Source organism: Microcaecilia unicolor, chromosome 2 (genome assembly GCF_901765095.1).
Source record: "Microcaecilia unicolor chromosome 2, aMicUni1.1, whole genome shotgun sequence".
NCBI lineage: Eukaryota > Metazoa > Chordata > Amphibia > Gymnophiona > Siphonopidae > Microcaecilia > Microcaecilia unicolor.
Window position 1 is genome coordinate 279264250 of NC_044032.1, and position 21821 is coordinate 279286070.

General features: G+C 42.1%; 1 protein-coding gene across 2 annotated transcripts in view; it reads right to left on the reverse strand.

Moving 5' to 3' along the window:
- The window catches only part of LOC115463556 (perilipin-2-like), a 198836-nt gene that overhangs the window by 164396 nt on the left and 12619 nt on the right, over positions 1-21821 (reverse strand). For both annotated transcript variants that reach the window (XM_030194188.1, XM_030194189.1), the window contains exons 7-8: positions 21386-21520; positions 18348-19298 (exon numbers count right to left, since the gene is read on the reverse strand). In XM_030194188.1, the coding sequence (XP_030050048.1) occupies positions 18924-19298; positions 21386-21520 (510 nt within the window). In that variant the 3' untranslated portion in view covers positions 18348-18923. Of the gene's footprint in view, positions 19299-21385; positions 21521-21821 lie in introns of those variants that run through there.

Genomic DNA, 21821 nt, shown 5'->3' on the forward strand with positions numbered 1-21821 from the left:
AGCCCATAATTGAAGGGTAGGTTATTGGTAACAGTGAGAGATAGCACATCACAAATTAAATCCGGAAAATCACATTGTGGAAAGTATATGAATTTATTTGCATTCTGCAGAGGGAAATAAGTATTTAATCCCTCTGGCAAACAAGACCTAATACTTGGTGGCAAAACCCTTGTTGGCAAGCACAGCGGTCAGACGTCTTCTGTAGTTGATGATGAGGTTTGCACACATGTCAGGAGGAATTTTGGTCCACTCCTCTTTGCAGATCATCTCTAAATCATTAAGAGTTCTGGGCTGTCGCTTGGCAACTTGCAGCTTCAGCTCCCTCCATAAGTTTTCAATGGGATTAAGGTCTGGTGACTGGCTAGGCCACTCCATGACCCTAATGTGCTTCTTCCTGAGCCACTCCTTTGTTGCCTTGGCTGTATGTTTTGGGTCATTGTCGTGCTGGAAGACCCAGCCACGACCCATTTTTAAGGCCCTGGCGGAGGGAAGGAGGTTGTCACTCAGAATTGTACGGTACATGGCCCCATCCATTCTCCCATTGATGCGGTGAAGTAGTCCTGTGCCCTTAGCAGAGAAACACCCCCAAAACATAACATTTCCACCTCCATGCTTGACAGTGGGGACGGTGTTCTTTGGGTCATAGGCAGCATTTCTCTTCCTCCAAACACGGCGAGTTGAGTTCATGCCAAAGAGCTCAATTTTTGTCTCATCTGACCACAGCACCTTCTCCCAATCACTCTCGGCATCATCCAGGTGTTCACTGGCAAACTTCAGACGGGCCGTCACATGTGCCTTCCGGAGCAGGGGGACCTTGCGGGCACTGCAGGATTGCAATCCGTTATGTCGTAATGTGTTACCAATGGTTTTCGTGGTGACAGTGGTCCCAGCTGCCTTGAGATCATTGACAAGTTCCCCCCTTGTAGTTGTAGGCTGATTTCTAACCTTCCTCATGATCAAGGATACCCCACGAGGTGAGATTTTGCGTGGAGCCCCAGATCTTTGTCGATTGACAGTCATTTTGTACTTCTTCCATTTTCTTACTATGGCACCAACAGTTGTCTCCTTCTCGCCCAGCGTCTTACTGATGGTTTTGTAGCCCATTCCAGCCTTGTGCAGGTGTATGATCTTGTCCCTGACATCCTTAGACAGCTCCTTGCTCTTGGCCATTTTGTAGAGGTTAGAGTCTGACTGATTCACTGAGTCTGTGGACAGGTGTCTTTCATACAGGTGACCTTTGCCGACAGCTGTCTGTCATGCAGGTAACGAGTTGATTTGGAGCATCTACCTGGTCTGTAGGGGCCAGATCTCTTACTGGTTGGTGGGGGATCAAATACTTATTTCCCTCTGCAGAATGCAAATAAATTCATATACTTTCCACAATGTGATTTTCCGGATTTAATTTGTGATGTGCTATCTCTCACTGTTACCAATAACCTACCCTTCAATTATGGGCTGCTCATGTCTTTGTCAGTGGGCAAACTTACAAAATCAGCAAGGGATCAAATACTTATTTCCACCACTGTATGAATGAGCAACAGAGAAAAATGAAGGCAGATAAAGACCCTGTGGCCTATTCAGTCTGTCCATCCATGCCATCTACTTTTCCTTCCTCTCCCTTGGAGATCCTACTTGTCCCAAGCTTTCTTGAATTTTTGTTTCCTCCACCGAGAGACTGTACCATGAATTCACCACTCCTTCTGTGAAGTAGTATTTCCTCAAGTTACTTTGGAGTCTGTCCCTTTACCTTCATCCTATGCCCCCTGATTCCAGAGCTTCCTTTCAATTGAAAGAGCTTTGTCTCCTGTGCATTTATGCCAAGTAGGTTTTAAATGTCTCACTTTCATCTCTCCTGCCTTTTTCCAAAAGTACACATACTGAGATCTTTAAGTCTTTCCCCATATGGTTTATGGTAAGCATTGACAATTTTAGTAGCCACCCTCTGGACTGACTATATCCTGTTTATCTTTGAAGGTGTGGCCTCTAGAATTGCACACAATATTCTAAATGAGGTTTCATCAGAGTCTTATACAGGGGCATCATCACCTTCATTTTCCTACTGGCCATTCCTCTCCCTATGCACCCAAGCATCCTTATAGCTTTTTCCATTATCGCTTGAGAACTCCTATCTGTTAGGCATGCCCCAGTCCCGCCTTCGCTATGCTTCTGACATGCACCCTGGAACTTTGGTCATCCCTGTGACGGAAAGCAGTTGAGGACGCCCAAAATCAGCTTTTGATTATGCCGATTTGGGTGACCCTGAGAGAAGGACGCCCATCTCCCGATTTGTTTCGAAAGATGGGCGCCCTTCTCTTTCAAAAATAAGCCTGTCTTCCCTGAATGCTCCTTTTAGTCCTCAATCATCTAGCGGTTCAACTGATTCTTTGCCGACTTCTTGCTTCTAATATACCTAAAAATGTTTTAACTATGTATTTTTGTCTCCAACACAATCTTTTTTCAAAGTCTCTCTTTGTCTTCCTTATCAGCGCTTTGATTTGATTTGCCATTCCTTATGCTGTTTCTTATTATTTTCATACTAGCTCTATAGAAACCTAATGGTTCTTTTAAAATCTTAATTCAATTGACCCAATTGTGTTATTAAATGTATAATAGTGCTCAGTATCAGGTGCTTAGTTGTTGAGCTAATGATTGACTCCTTTGACTGCACCAGCAACCACCATCACAGCACTATGAATCCCTTCCTCCCTACCAATTTGCTTTAGATTCTTGTGAAATCGTATACTACTCCCTTATCAAGCTATTATGTACATCTCTATAGTACATTCATTATATTACATTACCTGCAGACTAGTTTTAGAGAGAAGATCACTTATCATTCTCAACATGGTCCACACCGCTGAGACGCCGCAAATTGTAAGTAAATAAGGAATTATGGAAAACTGAGTTGAATAATAAACAGTGTGAACAATGTGTAGTAGTGACTGAAGAAACATAAATCTGTTTTATTTCTAGCCATTCGTTCTCCTGACGATGCATTATGGTGAAACATGTAGAGAATGCACCTATTGCATGGAGAGTTATGGGGAGCACTTCACCAGCAGTAAGAAAAACAATTTAAAAAGATGAGCAGATGATCTGAATGCCAGTCAATCCGGGACATCAGAGAAGTAACAACAGCCTCCTGCGAGATAAGTGATCTTCTCTCTAAAACTAGTCTGCGGGTAATGTAATATAATGAATGTACTATAGAGATGAACATAATAGCTTGATAAGGGAGTAGTATACGATTTCACAAGAATCTAAAGCAAATTGGTAGGGAGGAAGGGATTCATAGTGCTGTGATGGTGGTTGCTGGTGCAGTCAAAGGAGTCAATCATTAGCTCAACAACTAAGCACCTGATACTGAGCACTATTATACATTTAATAACACAATTGGGTCAATTGAATTAAGATTTTAAAAGAACCATTAGGTTTCTATAGAGCTAGTAAGCAAATTAAGAGGGAAACCAAACAACAATAGATCCCCAGGGCGCATTAATAAGGTATCTTATTATTTTCAGTCAGATCCTTCTTCCATTTTCTGAAGGATTTTCTTTTGGCTCTAATAGCTTCCTTCACCTTATTCTTTAACTATGCTGACTGTTTGGCCTCCTTTCCTCCTTTTTTAAGGAGGCATTTTTGAATAGCATCCACACCCAATGTAAAAATTTGACCTTTGCAGATGCTCCTCCAAATCTTTTTTTTTCACGGTTCTTCTTATTTTATCATAGTGTCATTTTGAAAGTTATTGGATTTCCTGTATGTACTTACTCCAGAGCTGATATCAAATCTGATCACAGTGATCAAGCGGCCCCAGCACCATTACCTCCTGCACCAGTTCATGCACTCCACTAAAGACTAGGTCTAGAATTTTTGTTGGCTCCTGTACCAGCTGCACCATAAAGCAGTCCTTGATTTTGTCATGGAATTTTACCTCCCAAGCATGCCCTGATGTTACATTTACCCAGGCAATGCATGCAAATCTCTCTCATGAATATTCATTGTGGGTATCCTGAAAACTTGACTGGCTGGGATGCCTCCAGGACAAGGTTTTGAAACCCCTGGCATAGGGAGAGGAATGGCCAGCTGGAAAAAAGGTTATCAATATTATGTCCCTGATTATTTGGAGTACAGTGTACAATTTTTGGAGAGCACACCTTCAAAAAGGTATAAATAGGATGGAGCTGGTTCAGAGGGCAGCTACTGAAATGGTCAGGTGTCATGAAATATATGGGGAGAGAGAAGATGAGAGGCATTTAAATACTTTTGTGGCACAAAGGCAGTCCTATAACTGAAAGGAAGCTCTGAAATAAGGGGGTCATAAGATGAGAGTGAAAAGAGATAGATTACTCCTAAATCTAAGAAATTATTCCTTGGACCTCTAAGAGAGAAATTGATTGTAGAGCTTTGTAGCTGGTATAGATGGGGGAGACCACATAGGTCATTTAGTCTTTATGCCCCATCATTTTCTATTTTTGACTTGGTTCTTCTGCTCAGAGTTGATCAGGGCTGGGGATGCTATGGGCTGGGTCTATTCAATGGAGAGGAGGAACTCATCATGCAATAGTGATAACTATCAGCCACATAAAGGACCCATGAGTGCAGGATTCTAGAAGGACTCTTGTGTATGGTCCAAGTTGAAGAATGACTTAATACAGTCATAAGAAAATAAGAACTGGCATTTAGAGCAGATCAAAGCCCAATATCCTGTTCCCAACAGTGATCAATCAGGTCACAAGTAGCTAGCAGGATCATAAAAGTAGTAAGTGATTTTCCTTAGGTTTTCCTGAACAGTTTATGAACTTGTCAAAATGCTTTTATTTTTAAAAGCCACCTCTTTTTTTTTTTACCTTAAATTGTATTGTTTTTTTTGACCAAGTCAAAACAGAACACTAAAACAGATTAACACAGATGCAGTGTTAGTATACTAATAATTGCCAAGAATTAAGGGATTTTAACGTCATCTTCAACTGTTCCAGAGTATAACTATGCATTGACTGAATATTTACTCTTATTTGCTATAAAATTTAATAACTTCATGTGTCTGGTCATTTGCTATTTATTTGGATTTATTTACCGCCTTTTTGAAGGAATTCACAGATTGGCCGCTGTCGTGGACAGGATGCTGGGCTCGATGGACCCTTGGTCTTTTCCCAGTGTGGCATTACTTATCTACTTGCTTATGTACTTATGTACTTATGTATCAAACATAAGCAATAGGCAACTACAGCAGTAAAAATATTCAAGTAACAATACAAAGTATGGCATGGTATACTACTTGCAATGACTACACAACACGTAATAGAACATTATAATTGGTAGTGAAGCGTAAGGCAAAGTTGTAACACTTTGAGATTGTGAGATTGTTTGTCCTAGGCCACATTGTCTTCCCGCCGCCCCTGTCCGCATCCATACAGACATATGGTGGCTGCTAGGAAAGGACATAATATGGCTATACTGAACCTATGATATTAGTATTTTATGGTTTAAGCTTGGAAAACATCTTCCATGACCATAAATTTGTGGTCCCTCTCAAACCAGACATGTAAGTATTGGAATAGGGGGTATGCAATGAAGCTACTAAGTAGTAAATTCAAAACAAACTGGAGAAAATATTTCTTCTCTCAACATGTAAACTCTGAAATTTGTTGACAGAGAATGTGGTAAAAGCAATTAGCTTAGCAGGGTTTAAAAAAAGATTTGGATCATTCCCTAAAAGTCCATAAACCATTATTAAGATAAGCAGTGGATTTTCTCAATTCTATTTGTAAAATAAGTAGCATAAAAATGTTTTACTCTTTTGGGATCTTGCCAGGTATATGTGACATGGATTGGGTACTGTTGAGAAAAGGATACTGGACTTGATGGACCTCTGATCTGTCCCAATGCTTATGTAGTAGGACTAAAGGAAAGAAAATCAGGTAAAACATAATTTCTCCTTCGTTTTTGTCTATATGAGACCAATCCAGACAAATGGGATATAGCAAAGCAGTGTCCCAAAAAAAGAGTAGGCCTAAAGCGTGAAAGTAAAGAACCATTAAGAGAAGCATCACAAGTGACAATGGCCAAAAGAAAATAAGATAAAACTCTAGAAGTTTTTGTCAACAAGTGGCAGAAGAAATAACATACTGACATTTTCCACTGCAATAGGAAAAACTACTGAGGGGAACATACCAGAAAAGTAATAAAAGCGATCAGTATCTGACTAACAACTGGTAATGCTCTGTAGTTGTAGAACAAATATTGGAAGCCTAAAAAAATATTGTTGCCTTTCTTTCCCTTGTTATAGTTTGCTAAAACAAGGGAGAGAAGGGCATCTGGAGTGCCAAATAGACCATCAAGAGACTGTAATTAAAGAAGCCATGCAGGAGTATTGGTCTCCATCTGACAAAATGGGAATTGAGCCAAGCAAAAGGACACTTGCACTCCTCTAGACACTAGTCAAGTAAAAAGCAAACAGCTGAATCGTAGCAACTCAAAACCCAGGCAAGGAGTTACTAAATGCTGAAACTGGAGCTAACCAGAAGCTGGTACACACAGGAGCAAGGTGGCCAGAAACCAATAGGCAGGTAATGTCTACAGACAGAGGGCTAGTACAAGCAATACAAACTGACTATCTCTGCATCGGGATTACTTAGACTGCTACGTCAAGACAATACTGATAGTAGTAATATATAGATGGTACTGTTTTTGAGCCATCCAAGCAGTTGCTGCCATCATGTCCAATAGGCCAGTACATCAGGCATACGAATGGACGCCAAATGAAGACATGTTATGCAGGCTGCCGCTACTGAATAGCATTGAAGCAGCTGGTAAAGGCTACTCATACAGACTACCTCTACTAGGACTTCATGGAAGCAAAGGTGACATACAGAGTGCCAGAACTGGACAATAGCAGCAGAACCTGGCAAGGGCATGCTATACAGGCAGTTGATAGAGCTGTAACAGACAGTCGGCTCGCATGAGAACTATAGGGGTCTCCAACATGATAGTATCCTCACTACCAGCTGCTGTAGAAGTATATCCAAGTTGGCTTACTCTGCCTTGCCCTGAACATCACCTATGCTGTAGCAATGCTGGACATTGCCATGTCAGAGAGATCGCAGATACCACTGCGCTACGGCGGGGCTGCTGAAGTTGCCACATCATAAGAGGCTGCAGATACTGTTGTGGAACCTAGGCAGCAGATGCTGTAGAGCAGTAGAAGGTGCAGAAGGAAAATCGAAACTGGCAGCTATGCAAGGGAACTCTGAGGAGCAGCTGAAAAATAAAGTGACCAACCATTCAGCCATAGCTACAGTCAATCTGTGAGAAACAATATAAACATCTGCAGCAGGAGACAAACCTGCAGCCTCTGGCTTTCCTTCTGAGACTCAGCTGGCTGCTCTAAGCATTAGGCCATTACTTCAGGCATAGAATAGAGCAGGCTACTAGGGCTACAGAATGCAGGCTCACAGTGTAATAAGTGTCGTCTAGGACACCTGATGTTAAAGTTTGTAGTCGAACAGAGTATCTAGGTCACACCCCAAGAGGGACGTGTACATTAAACTCAACTTCCCGCTCTCACAGACAAGGTGTGTGAGAAGCTAGATCAAATTCAGTTGTTTTATTTTTCTTTACTTTATAAAATCAGATACAAGTGTTCATGAAGATTTTTTTTATTTTCCTTCAACACAACTTGGTATTTCTTTCCTAAAATTCAACAATATTTTCTTCTGAAAACATTTGAACATAAATTTTCACATATGTTTATAAATATTTATGGATATCAACATTTCTTCTCTTAACATAGTCACCCCGGAACAAATACAACTATCAGATAAGTTTAACTTTAAAAAAGGAGACTATGATAAAATGAGAAGAACGGTGGAAAAAAAACTTAGGGGGACAACTGAGAGGGTAAAAACTGTACAACAGGCATGGACGCTGTTCAAAAATACCATCCTGGAGGCCCAGGCCAAACATATTCCACTAATTAGAAAAGAAAGACGGAACTCCAAAGACAGCCGGCCTGGTTGAAAAGTGAGGTGAAGGAAGCTATTAGGGCTAAAAGAAATGCCTTCAGAAAATGGAAGAAGGCGACTGAAAGTAACAAGAAGCAGCATAAGGAGTGTCAAAGCAAATGCAAGGTGCAGATAAAGAAGGCCAAGAGAGATTACGAGAAAAAGATAGCATTAGAGGCAAAAAAACATAGTAAACATTTTTTTTCGGTATATTAAAAGCAGGAAGCCAGCAAAAGAATCGGTTGGGCCGCTGGATGACCGAGGAGTAAAAGGGGCGATCAAGGAAGGCAAAGACGTAGCGGAGAGATTGAATGAATTCTTTGCTTTGGTCTTCATTGAGGAAGATTTGGGTGGGATACCGGTGTCGGAAATGATATTTCAAGCGGATGAGTCGGAGAAACTTACTGACTTCACGGTAAACCTGGAGGACGTAATGGGGCAGTTCAGCAAACTGAAGAGTAGCAAATCTCCTGGACCAGATGTTATTCATCCTAGAGTACTGATATAACTGAAAAATGAGCTTGCGGAGCTACTGCTAGTGATATGCAATTTATCCTTAAAATCGAGCGTGGTACCGGAAGATTGGAGGGTGGCCAATGTAACGCCCATTTTTTAAAAAGGTTCCAGGGGAGATCCGGGAAATTATAGACCAGTGAGTCTGACGTCGGTGCCGGGGAAAATGGTAGCGGCTATTATTAAAAACAAAATTACAGAGCACATCCAAGAACATGGATTACTGAGACCGAGTCAGCACGGCTTTTGTGTGGGGAAATCTTGCCTGACCAATTTACTTCAATTCTTTGAAGGAGTAAACAAACATGTGGACAAAGGGGAGCCGGTTGATATTGTATATCTGGATTTTCAAAAGGCGTTTGACAAGGTACCTCATGAAAGGCTACAGAGGAAATTGGAGGGTCATGGGATAGGAGGAACTGTCCTATTGTGGATTAAAAACTGGTTGAAGGATAGGAAACAGAGAGTGGGGTTAAATGGGCAGAATTCACAATGGAGAAGGGTAGTTAGTGGGGTTCCTCAGGGGTCTGTGCTAGGACCGCTGCTTTTTAATATATTTATAAATGATTTAGAGATGGGAGTAACTAGCGAGGTAACTAAATTTGCTGATGACACAAATTTATTCAAAGTCGTTAACTCGCGACAGGATTGTGAAAAATTACAGAAGGATCTTACGAGACTGGGAGATTGGGCGGCTAGATGGCAGATGACGTTTAATGTGAGCAAGTGCAAGGTGATGCATGTGGGAAAAAAGAACCCAAATTATAGCTACATCATGCAAGGTTCCACGTTAGGAGTTACGGACCAAGAAAGGGATCTGGGTGTCGTCGTCGATAATACACTGAAACCTTCTGCTCAGTGTGCTGCTGCGGCTCGGAAAGCGAATAGAATGTTGGGTATTATTAGGAAAGGTATGGAAAACAGGTGTGAGGATGTTATAATGCCGTCATAACGCTCCATGGTGCGACCGCACCTTGAGTATTGTGTTCAATTCTGGTAGCCGCATCTCAAAAAAGATATAGTGGAATTGGAAAAGGTGCAGCGAAGGGCAACTAAAATGATAGGGGGGATGGGACGACTTCCCTATGAAGAAAAACTAAGGAGGCTAGGGCTTTTCAGTTTGGAGAAGAGACGGCTGAGGGGAGACATGATAGAGGTATATAAAATAATGAGTGAAGTGGAAAAGGTGGATGTGAAGCGTCTGTTCACGCTTTCCAAAAATACTAGGACTAGGGGGCATGCTATGAAACTACAGTGTAGTAAATTTAAAACAAATCGGAGAAAATATTTCTTCACCCAACGCATAATTAAACTCTGGAATTCGTTGCCGGAGAACGTGGTGAAGGCGGTTAGCTTGGCAGAGTTTATAAAGGGGTTAGACGGTTTCCTAAAGGACAAGTCCATAAACCGCTACTAAATGGACTTTCGAAAAATCCACAATTCCAGGAATAACATGTATAGAATGTTTGTACATTTGGGAAGCTTGCCAGGTGCCCTTGGCCTGGATTGGCCGCTGTCATGGACAGGATGCTGGGCTCGATGGACCCTTGGTCTTTTCCCAGTGTGGCATTACTTATGTACTTATAATGTACTTTTCAACATTAGAACGCATTAAATTGTTTCACATACATTCTTAAATCCTTGCAGTTAATAAGAATTTGATTCTTTTTGGGTCCTTTTTGTGTGTTTACAGGATTCACCTTATAGAACTCAGCAAATCCCCGGGTGAGTATTTTAAGTTAAGTTTTCTCTCAGGCAGTTACTTAGCTGTAATAGAACATATAGTTGTATAGATGAAACCAGATGTACAGAACTCTTTCTTCTTGCATGGGGGCCCAGAGGATTCCTGTATAGCTTTCACTTTCTTTTCCTTAAGGTCTTTTTCCTACACCTGACTTAATCAAACCAATTTTTTTTGGAGGGGGGGGAACCTTAACTCCCTGTCACTGTTCATAAGGTCTCACTAGATGATTTTAAAGGGCTATTAAAACATAATGGCCAATTAAACTGATTAAAATAAAATTAAAATATTCCCTAGCTTCCAGGCCTGCACTGTACTTCTATTTCCCTAATCTAAGGTGAGCAAAAGAAAGGCACATTTTCACTCTGACATTGTCTCCACTTCATCCAATCTCCTACCACACATACCTCATTTCATCCACAACACAATTTTTCACCAAGAATTTTAAAGTTGCTCTCAACTCAACTATCTCATCCCCCTTCCCTATTTAAATAAAGCATTCTTTACAATTACTTTACACAAACTTCTCACTCCACCATGGACATCAATTAAATCTGTACACTCTCTTGCTGAAGTTACCCATGCTCATTCAATAGCCTTGCATTTATACCTCTTCCCACTCACTTCCTCATACTTTCCCCAAGGACCTCTGAATCACCCTGATCCCAGTCATCCAATCCCACTCCCTCCTCATATTTTCCCCAAGGACCTCTGAATCACCCTTATCCCAGTCCCCTAAACTGTAAGTTCCTCTTTAATTTGACTTCTAAGTTTCACACACCCTGTCATACATATCAGTCACATTTATACAACCTCTCCCTATGGCTATTATCACTCAAGGGAAATGGGACTTGATACACCACCTTTCTGAGGTTTTTGCAACTACATTCAAAGCTGTTTACATATATTCAGGTACTTAATTTGTACCGGGGCAATGAAGGGTTAAATGACTTGCCCAGAGTCACAAGGAGCTGCAGTGGGAATTGAGCTCAGCTCCCCAGGATCAAAGTCCACTGCACTAACCACTAGGCTCCTCCTCCACTCCAACAGGGTAAATAACACTTAAATTCCAATTTCCCTATTTAACACTAAGACTTCCTATATATATATATAGCAAACTTTTTTTTTCTCACTGCCACAGACACTCTTTCCACACGTCCTCTCTTCAGCTGCTTCTGGTAGCCGTGTTAGTCCACTCTTAAAGGTTATCAATAGAAATCAAACAAAATAAAACATGGAAAAGAAAATAAGATGATACCTTTTTTATTGGGCATAACTTAATACATTTCTTGATTTCCGATCTGACGAAGAAGGGCAACCTTCGAAAGCTAATCAAGAAATGTATTAAGTTTTGCCTCTCTCAGCAACTGACAGAAGTTGTTGCTAAGGCAACAGAGCAGGGTTGCCAGGTGGAAAATTTTTTTCCCAGCCAAACCAGCCTAAATCCAGCCCAAAACCCGCCCAAACTCAAACCCCGCCCCTGACACCCCCAGCCCCGCGTCATCACCCCCGCCTCCCTTGTCATCGGCCCCGCCTCCCCCATCACCGGCCCGCCTCCCCCGTCATAGGCCCCACCCAGAATGTCACTAACCCCGCCTAAAACGTCACTAACCCCGCCCCCCGCGGCTGAAAACCGCCCAAAAGAAAAAAAAGAAGCGGCGGGTCGTGGAAAACCACCCAATTGGGCGGTAAAACCACCCACCTGGCAACACTGCAACAGAGCCTCAGCTTGAACACTTGATGTCTCCTGGCCAACGACGTGCCCAGCACTCTCCCCAGGAACATTCAGCATGGCAAGTAATGGCCAAACCAGCAACATGGGAGCCCAGCTAAGATTCATGTATTAACATATATATATATTAACCCCTTCGGGTTACACAAAGAAGCTGCTATTGAAATAAGCCCTCTAGTGGCCAAAACAGCTCATTAACGATCTGAATACAGCCTGCATCCCAGCCTAAAAATGCAGATAAAAGAAGCAGCATCCAGCCAAACTGCAGAGGAACATGGCAGTTGACTTTGAATTGAAGCTGCAGCTCATAAACCTGCTTAAGATTAAACATGGCACTAGTTAAAAAGCAGAAGCATTAGAGGGAATGGTAGATCCGAGTTAAGGAACTGGCTTCTAGAGGCTTAATAATTAGCCATGAATAAAAAATAAAAAAATTAACATTGGAAGGCAGATGTCAGTGTAAAAGCTCACTAAAAGAGGAAACTACAGGATGCTGATGAAAATGGCCCTTCTGCACAACTTGGAAAATAAAATTACATATATTTTCCCACACATTCTCAGAAAAGGAACACTAAGAAACAAAGATGGCACAAGCAGAGGCAGAACGAAAATGCCACTGCCCCTAGAAACAAAATTTGCTAACGCAGAGATTTTTCTTATGCAAATTCATTATGAAATTCCTGAAAACCCAACTAGGTTATAGTGCCCAAGGACTGTGGTTACCTACCCTGCATTATAGGAATGAAATTACCTCAGGGTGACAAAGCAAAATATGAAGCACATATGCCAACAGTCACCCAAAAGGCTTAATAAAAGCAATTAGACTCCACAGCTTATGTAAAATAATGAACAAGGAAGCTTCCTGAAGAGTGAAATGGAAGGGGAACTTGGAATCACCAAGTACCACCCTAGCTCCAGCAAAGTGCTCAACTTTTCAAAAACTAAGGAGCATTATCAACATCATTAACGTCCCTGCTCACTTGACCTCCAGTTTGCAACTGGGACAGGAGCTGGTTGAAAGCACCCAGTGGAGCTACACAGACCATCAACCACTTAGAGAAACAAAAATATTGAGCATCCTAGGCTGCACAATACACAGTGTGAATTGGAATAACTTTGTCTCCATCTACTGCCAGACATAACCCACTTGTCTGTTATGGACAAAAGGAGAATTTTTCCTGAAGAGTAGGACCCTAACTTGAGAATCCTTTCCATGTATATGTTAATATTAAACCACACTAGACATTGTAGCATCAGAAACTCATTTATAAGCATCACATCTGCTATACCCCAGTGTACCTGAATGTAACTCACCTTGAGCTACTACTGAAAAAGGTGTGAGCAAAGTCCAAATAAAATAAATGGCTCCCTCCCACACAGGTTACCAGTTGTGAACATTTTTCCCAGTAGCAAATTCAAACCTCCCTCTTAAACAAGAGTTGGGGAACACTTGATTATAGCACCTTTCTTGATAACGAAGACAAAAGCAGTTTACAATCTACAATTAGAAACACTAACAAAGTAGGAGAGAAAAAGGAGTTAACAGGCATCTTGGAAGAGCAGGAAAGAAATTATGACAAGCCCAGAGCACCTAGACTATGCTCACAAAAAAGGTAGTGTACTGCTTTCCAGAGGTTGGTCTATACGGTAGAGTTTATCTAGCAGGAATTTTGTTCACCTATACACCGATCTAAAGAGTTGCACAGGGACAGAAATCCATTCGTCCCCGTAGGGAATCTAACCCATCCCCACGGGGAATCTTACCCGTCCCCGCAAGAATTTAACCTGTCCTCACCCACAAGAATTTAATGGTACATTAAAAAAAATTCCTGTCAGCTCTCTCAGTCTCTGGGTTTGAGCCGCAGCACTGCAGGCAAGGAAGGAACAGAAGTTGGAACACTCTGGTGCGCACATATAAGACTTCTCTGATTCACTGGCACTGTGTGCGAGACCACCACATGCATGCGCCAGTAGGTCAGGTGACATCTGATGCTCATGCTTATGTCAGAGCTGAGAGGTCTGCGCATCAGCCCGGAAGCAGTGAGGATTAATAGTAAATGACAGCAGATAAAAAATGGATCAGTCCATCCAGTCTGCCCAATAGTCACAATCATTATCAATTCATGATTAAATCAACAATGAATGTGATATTATATACTTGATTATAGTCTTTCTGTGGTGTTTCTGGGACATTGCCCATAGAAGTCCACCTGGCCCTATCCTTATGTTCCAACTGCTGGAGTTGCCCTCAAAGCCCACTCCAGCCTATTCATCTTCTCATTTGCGGGACACAGACCGTAAAAGTCTGTCCAGAACTGTCATGTTCCAGCCACTAAAGTTGCTGTCTAAACCCTTTCCAGCCCATCCAAAACCAGATTCCCATATATGAGACACAGACCATACAGGTCTCCCGGCCCTAGTTCATCACAGCCAGAAACATCATGTAAGTGTCGCGCGACACATCCACACACATGCAGCCATTTAAGTTTAGGTTTTTTATAACTTCCATTTTCTAAATAGAGATCCTCTGTGTTCATCCCATGCCTTTTTGAATTTCGTCACCATTTGTATCTCTACTACCTCCTTAATGGAGGTTTTCCACATCTGTGCTGTTAAAGCAAGGAGGAGACAGCACTCAAAGAACTTGGTACTCGGTAGGTAAGAGGCTGGCGCAAATGCATCATACACTTCCATGGGAACCCCACAGGAACTGCTTCCGACCCCATGGGAACCCCACAGAAACTTTCCGTCTCCATGGGATTCCCGCAAACCCCGTACCCGTGCAAGTCTCTACACCGATCCTAGTTTAAAACCCACTTTAGTGGAATTCTCTAGTTCATTCATGAACACACAGCACTGCCACCAAGTCTTTCCTCAGAGGAGAGTATGCTAGTACCATTAGATGTGCTCACTGAATGAATGTGAACCAGAGTTTAGTAAGATTAAAATGGGGGGGGGGGGGGGGGGGGGGAAGGTACTAAACTTCCTGTTTACTACCACCACCTACTTGTCCTACATTTTTTTAAAGGCAGCTGCTACTCTGTCCAGCTTGGGCTGGCCCTGGGTGCCTCTAGCTGAGAAACTGAAAGTAGATTTGTTTTCTGCCATTTGGACCACAACAAAAATACAGCTGTCACAATCTCATGCAGACCTGGTTAAGTTGTGCAGGCGGATGGGGGAGGAGAAGAGCAGTGGAGATGGTCTTAAATTGAGAGCTGCACGGGAACAGGGTTTGCGGGAATCCCGCGGAACCCACAGGATTCCTGCAGGGACGGAAGCAGGTTCTGCGGGGTTCCTGTGGGGACGGAAGCAGTTCTGCAGCGTTCCCACGGGGACGGAAGCAGGTCCTGCGGGGTTCCCAGTGGGATGGAAGGTCTTCCGTTAAGGAGACACAAATGATGATGGAATTCAAAAAGGCTTGGGATGAACACAGAGAATCTCTAATTAGAAAATGGAAGATATAAAAATCCTAACCTTAAATGACTGCATGGGTGTGGATGTGTCAAGTGATGCTTAGATGGCGACTCTGGCTGTGATTAACTAGGGTCGATACCAGGCAGACTTGTATGGTCTGTGTCTAATATATGGAAGTCTGGTTTAGGATGGGCTAGAAAGGGCTTAGACAGCAACTTCAGTGGCTGGAACATAAGGACAGTGCTGGACAGATTTTTACGGTCTGTATCCCACAAATGAGAAGACAAATAGACTGGAGTGGGCTTCAGCAAGCAGTCCAGTAGCTGGAACATAAGTATAGGGCCAGAGACTTCTATGGTCTATGTTCTAGAAACACAAAAAAAAAGTATATATCATCACACTTGTTGATTTAATCATGAATTGATAATGAGTGTGACTATTGGGGAGACTGGATGGACCGTTCAGGTCTTTATTTGCTGTCACTTAGTATGTTACAATTAATCCTCTTGGCTCCCGGGCTGATGCGCAGACCTCAGCTCTGACACAGGCAAGAGCATCGGATGTCACCTGTTGTGTGTGCATGCGTTGACCTCTCAGCACACAGTGCCAGAAATCAGAGACAAATCTTACATGTGCACACCAGAGTGTTCTTTTTTAGCTTCCATTCCTTCCTTGCCTACAGTGATGTAGCTCTCAAATCTAGAGAGACTGAGGGAGATGACCAGAATTTTCTTTTATGTACCATTAAATTCTTGCAGGGATGGGTGAGATTCTAGTGGGGACAGGCTAGGTAAGATTTGTCCCCATGCAACTCTCTAGTCTCAAATAAAAATTAAAAAAAAGTGTACAGACTGGGGAAGGCACAGTGGTGTTCCTGGGGGGGGGGTGTGCCCCCCCCCCCGCTGTGGCACACCACTAGGGGGGGGGTGCCACAGCACGCACCTGCTCAGTTCCATGACTTCACGCATTTGCTGCAGCGCCCTCTGACCCAGAACAGGAAGTAACCTGTTCCAGGGCAGAGGGAGCTGCAGCAAGCATGCAAAGAAGTCAGCAAACTGAGCAGGCGCGCACCGCAGCACCCCCCAGCAGCGTGCACCCGGGGCAGACCGCCCTCCCCCCCTTGGTACGCCACTGGAAGGAGGGGTGACACAGAGAGATGCTAGGTTAAGGTAGATGAATAGATGCTGGAAGTGTTAAGGAGTGTGAAGAACAGAGATTGGAGGTAATATGGAGAATGGAAATAAGGGAGGTAAAGTGGGGAATGGGAGCTTGAATAAGAAGCAAAGGTAAGGGGTTCCCAAAACTTGTTTGCAGCATCCCCCCTCCTTCCACACCACACTCAACTTCCCTAAATACAGCGTCACTCACTACTTTTCTTCAGGTCCAGCATCACTGCCGCTTCCTTCTCCTTCCACTGCTGCAGCTTACATTTTCAGGCTGTCTGCAATTCACACAGGCACTCCAGCGCATTCCTAGTTTGCCATATCTGGCCCTCCCTGATGCAACTTCCTGTTGCAAGGGCTGGATGCAGCAGAAGGAAGATCCCACAGTGTCTGTGTGAATCAGACAGCCCAAAAATGTAAGCTGCAAGCACTGCAGTGGGGGTGGGGATGATGCATGATCTACAGGAGGGGAAGTAGGGAGCGATGCATCACAGCAGGATGTCCTGGCACAGTTTGGGAACCTCTGAACTAGTCTATAATAGGTAGGTGAGGGTGGGGATTAGAGGCAGACGGATGAGGCTGAGGAAACGTGTAGGAATGGGAGGACAGGACTATAGTTTGAATAGCAAAAGTGAAAAGGGGAGACAGGATGAAGTCTAGTTACTAAGAAGAAAAAAAAACTGGCTGTATTAAGGAAGAGACAGTGACCCAACAGAAGACTGAAGTAATTCTGATAAAACAGGTAAAGAAACTGAAACCAACTGAAGAAAAAAAAAAAAAAAAAAAAAGTTTGCTTTGAAAATGTTTTGTTCTGTACATGGGTTGTGCTCTGCTGCTTTATGGAAAAAAAAAACCTGTGGAAACTCAGGCTTTTACATTATCAAGGTTAAGAGTGTAAGATAGAAGTCTATGGATTGGATGGTAATACTAAAAAAAATACTAGATTCAGTCATTTAACATGTATAAAAAGTGGGGGTTTCTTGCTCATGGGCATGCAAAGTGAGCAGATTGCTTGACTTGGATCTTATGCTAAACTTGTATTTGTACTTGGATGGGCATTCTATTCTTGCCATTTATACTCTGCACTAATCCCCTGAATAGATTCTAGGTGAATAATGAACCAGACAGCCAACATCTAATTAGATGCAACTGCCTAAACTGCAAGTTCCACCTTTACAATTTAAACTCCTTAAATCCAACAGTAAAAAAAAAAAATCCCATTGCTTAGTTCTGATATCTGAATAATGATTTTAAGTAGATCTTAGTGAATGAATCCAAGTTTAATGACTGTACAAATTGCAGTACCAGTTAATTGGAGAGAAACCTTCTGTACCCATACCATAAAGTTATGCTAATGTTACCAATTATAAGTCAACTCTCCTTCATAGGGAGCTGATGCAATTGCATTTACTCCAGCATCTGCTATTCCTTCATTGATAGGTCTGGTACTTCAGAACCCAGATATTGCAAAAAAAAAAAAAACCCAAGTATTGTTACTAGTTTGTGTATAGATGTACTGAAGTAGTTGAACTATGACATTGGCATTACTTATTGAATTAATGGAAGTGCTGTACATAGGTTTCATTATCTGAATTACAGCCAATCCTGAATGTCATGCAGTTCTTGTAGCTGATTAAATTGCCCCTGGTCAGATGCAAAACAGGAAAAAAAAAAGTTAATGCAATTGAGATTTGCAAATTGGGGGGGGGGGGGGGGGGGGGGGGGGGGTTAAGGGTTTGGTTTTCAAATGTGCAAGTGAAAACATTAAATCTGGACCACCATATTTTGATGCTGATTTATTGACGATTCAGGTATTACAAAAAAACTGAAGTCTTCACAAAGTACAGGGTCAGCCTCTGCCATATTCTTAAATCTAGTACAAGCAAATCTACTGTGAAGAGAAATTTAGAAGCCCACAACTTTCAGTATGTCAGCCATCTGGTTACAGAGAAATTGCTGTTAAGACTACTCAAATCATATATAGTCTGAATGCTGTTAGAGAAGGCTCAGTATTGGTTGAGCCCATAAAGAGAAGTAACCATCCAAGTGGCTTTAACAGCTTAAAGCCGACAGCTTGTTACAAAATATAAGGGCTTATACAGAGTTAAACAAAGTATTTTAAAGGCAATTCATTTAACATTAAGATATGGCATTTACAAATATGGCTATAGATTGCCAAGTAGAAGCAAACTGTAGCTTATTCATCAATGCTCTTCCCGTTTGAGACCTTACCCTTCCCCCTGCATGAAGGATATGCTTCTGAACACAAAGCAACCATAAGTTTAGCAGAATAGCAAGATAAATAGTGCAGTTAAGATGTCACTTGTCTAGCTACAATAGATTAGCTTCTGCTTTCTTCAGGATTTGTCCTGACGACTCACTTCCTCCTCGCTCTTATTTTCATGTTCTGCATGCTGCAGCTGGGGGTAGAAAGGACCCACCAGCCAGTTGAGTGGCGTGTTGTTGACAAGATAATCCATCACATCATCCAGAGAGTCCTTCATTCTCTTCAGCTGGCCTTTGCTGGTGCCAAGGAGTTGATCAGACACTTCTCTGAAGGTAGTGGCAGAGTGGAAGTTCTGGTATATGTTCCCAGCCATACTGCGAACATTGTGGGCTTGGTCCTGGATGTTTTGGGGCAAGCCTTGGATGCTTGATACCAGGGTGAGGCAGGTGGTCTGAAGCTGGCGAGTCAGGTCCTGGGCAATAGCTAGGGTGCGTGACTCAATGTGCTAAAATAGAAAAATTACATGTCAAAAGGAACTGGAAATGAAGTGCAGAGCTAGTTTAGTCATTTGCATGTAGGCAGTACTCATGATCCTATCCAAAATGAGCTAAATGCAGCACCCCTTGAAGCACCATGTCATTCTAAAATATAGTTGAGTTGTGTCCCACATATTTTCCTTTGAAGGTTATTCATACAGCTGATGTAGACCTAGTGTTAAGGTTCTACTTGTTTGAAAAACACTGTATAGGATGTTTAAGAAAAATTAGGAGGGATTTAGTCTATTAAGAATCATAGGAGTATGCTGAAAATTCCTTCTGGGTCTCAAACCTGATCATTTGTGGATAATATTTTAGTCAAGGCTAACAAAATTCATTAACTGACAGGGCTTGAGGTTAGTATAAGACCCTTAATCTAAGATTCCTGTGCTAACCACTTTACCCAGGAACTGAGTTTGAATCTATATACTATTGTGGTATTGGCTATGCCAGGATCCAGCCTCTAGCCAACTTGCGTCATCCACTCATTGACAGGCAATTACAGTTGTGCAAGGCAATTGCAAATCACAGTATGTCATGAACACACAAATAGTGACCTTCATTAAAATTTACTGCTTCGAACAGGGGCTAATTTCATGCACTTATCTAGCACAAAAACCCCAGAAATAAAGCCACTAGAGGGCAGTGCAGTAGGTATGCAGAAGGCCAAGTTTACTTACTCTTATATAGAGCTGCAACTCTGGGTAGTCACTTCCCTGATAGCTGAACTATCTGATTTAGCACAAATTGCATTTTGCAGACTGACCCTGATCCAAGATGCCCAGCAGCATCAATGGAGGGTCCCAGTTCCAATGCTCCCCATTCTCACATACTTGTAACAGAAGGTGCACCAATTTGTTACCCACACCTGATTTTTTTTAAAGTGTAAACATGTGGCCTGTGGGGGGAAGCTGTGTAGCTTGTTACAGTATGACATTTTACAATAGATAGAACACCTATTACACAATACAAGTTTATCATAACTAATGGTGAGAATAGGGAGAACATTTTAGTGCAGCCCATCAGTCATGAGTTTGGCATACCTGCTTTAAATGCTGGTGCAATTTGCATGCCACTAGTTTACTGCAATGCTTATCTTGACCTTTTGAGCTGAATAACCCTTCCCTTTTACCCAGCCAGAGGTGATGCTTGATTGTACATGGCATGCCTCCTAATACCCCAGTAGATGTATTATGTTTGGAGATCAAATCATAGGTCATATGCTCCAATAAGAACTGTAGTGCTCCAAGATTTTTAAAATTGCGAATTGGACATCTTCAGCACCCAACACCATATGTTCATGGAATATCAACCTTCCAAAAGGTAGTTTTGATATTTTACTAGCATATGGCATTGGCTCTGAAGGTTGTGCCCAACTCAACAGAACTGGGAAGTTTTATGACCTACAATTGAATGAGCTCCAATATTAAGCTTTTTTTGTAACAGTTTTTGACTGGAGGTCTTTTCTCCACTCTTTAAGCATTTTTGCTACAGTTGGGAGTCCTTGAGCTATAATTGAATGAGCTCAACATTAAGCATTTTTGCTACCATAGTTTTTCTCCACTTGTTAAAGGTAATTTGATTACTGCAGAGTTCTTAGAAGTGCTACTTATAGGACTGATGTGTGAACCTTGTAAGGCAAGCAAGCACAGTAGCGGAGACATGGAACAATGCAAAAACATCCAATGGACTCAGTTCACATCAGAAGCCTTATTCAAAATATAATGGACTTGACAAGAATTGTGTTGTTTCAGCCAAAGGCCCGCTTCAGTAGTCTAAGTTGTAGTTATACAGATAAGAGTGTTCTATAGATATAGAAAACAGAGTAAGCCTAGTATATGTGCGACTGACAGAATGCCAAAAGTCTTCTAAACAAGCAGCATGATCTTTAGTGCATCAAAATTGAAGAGTAACATTAAGGATTAAGTGGTAAAAATAAGCAATCTATACCAGGATTCAAAAAAAAAAACCTGCAACCTGTGCAAACGTATGTCAAGTTAATACCCTTAATGCAGTATTCACTAGTGTTTTGTAGGACCAATTTGAGCTTCTTCACCTCTGTGCTAGGAGCTTCCTCTCCATCCTGCTGTCCTGTGCTCCTATTCCATTCCTTCCAGGACCTGTACAGCCTCTCCTGGGCATCATTAAGTTGCTTGTTGGCACCGGATATGTTCTTATGTACAAACTCCATCTAAGAAGAAATGGATTTTTAGTGCTGTAAGCCGAATCCTTTCAAAACATGGTTTTTAACTTCAGTTGTTAGAAACTGAAACTGGAGTGTCCTACTAGGAAGGAGAACTACTCAAATTCATACTGTTCATGAATAGTTTCTAGCAGAAGTGGACATGACCCAAGCTTCCCAAATGCGGATTGTCAGGAAACCTATATTTACGAGGGAATCAGTCAGACCAACTCCTTCACACACCAGTCAGCAAGGAAGACACCTACTCCACACCCATACCCAACCTTCCCTAATATCACCAAATACAAGG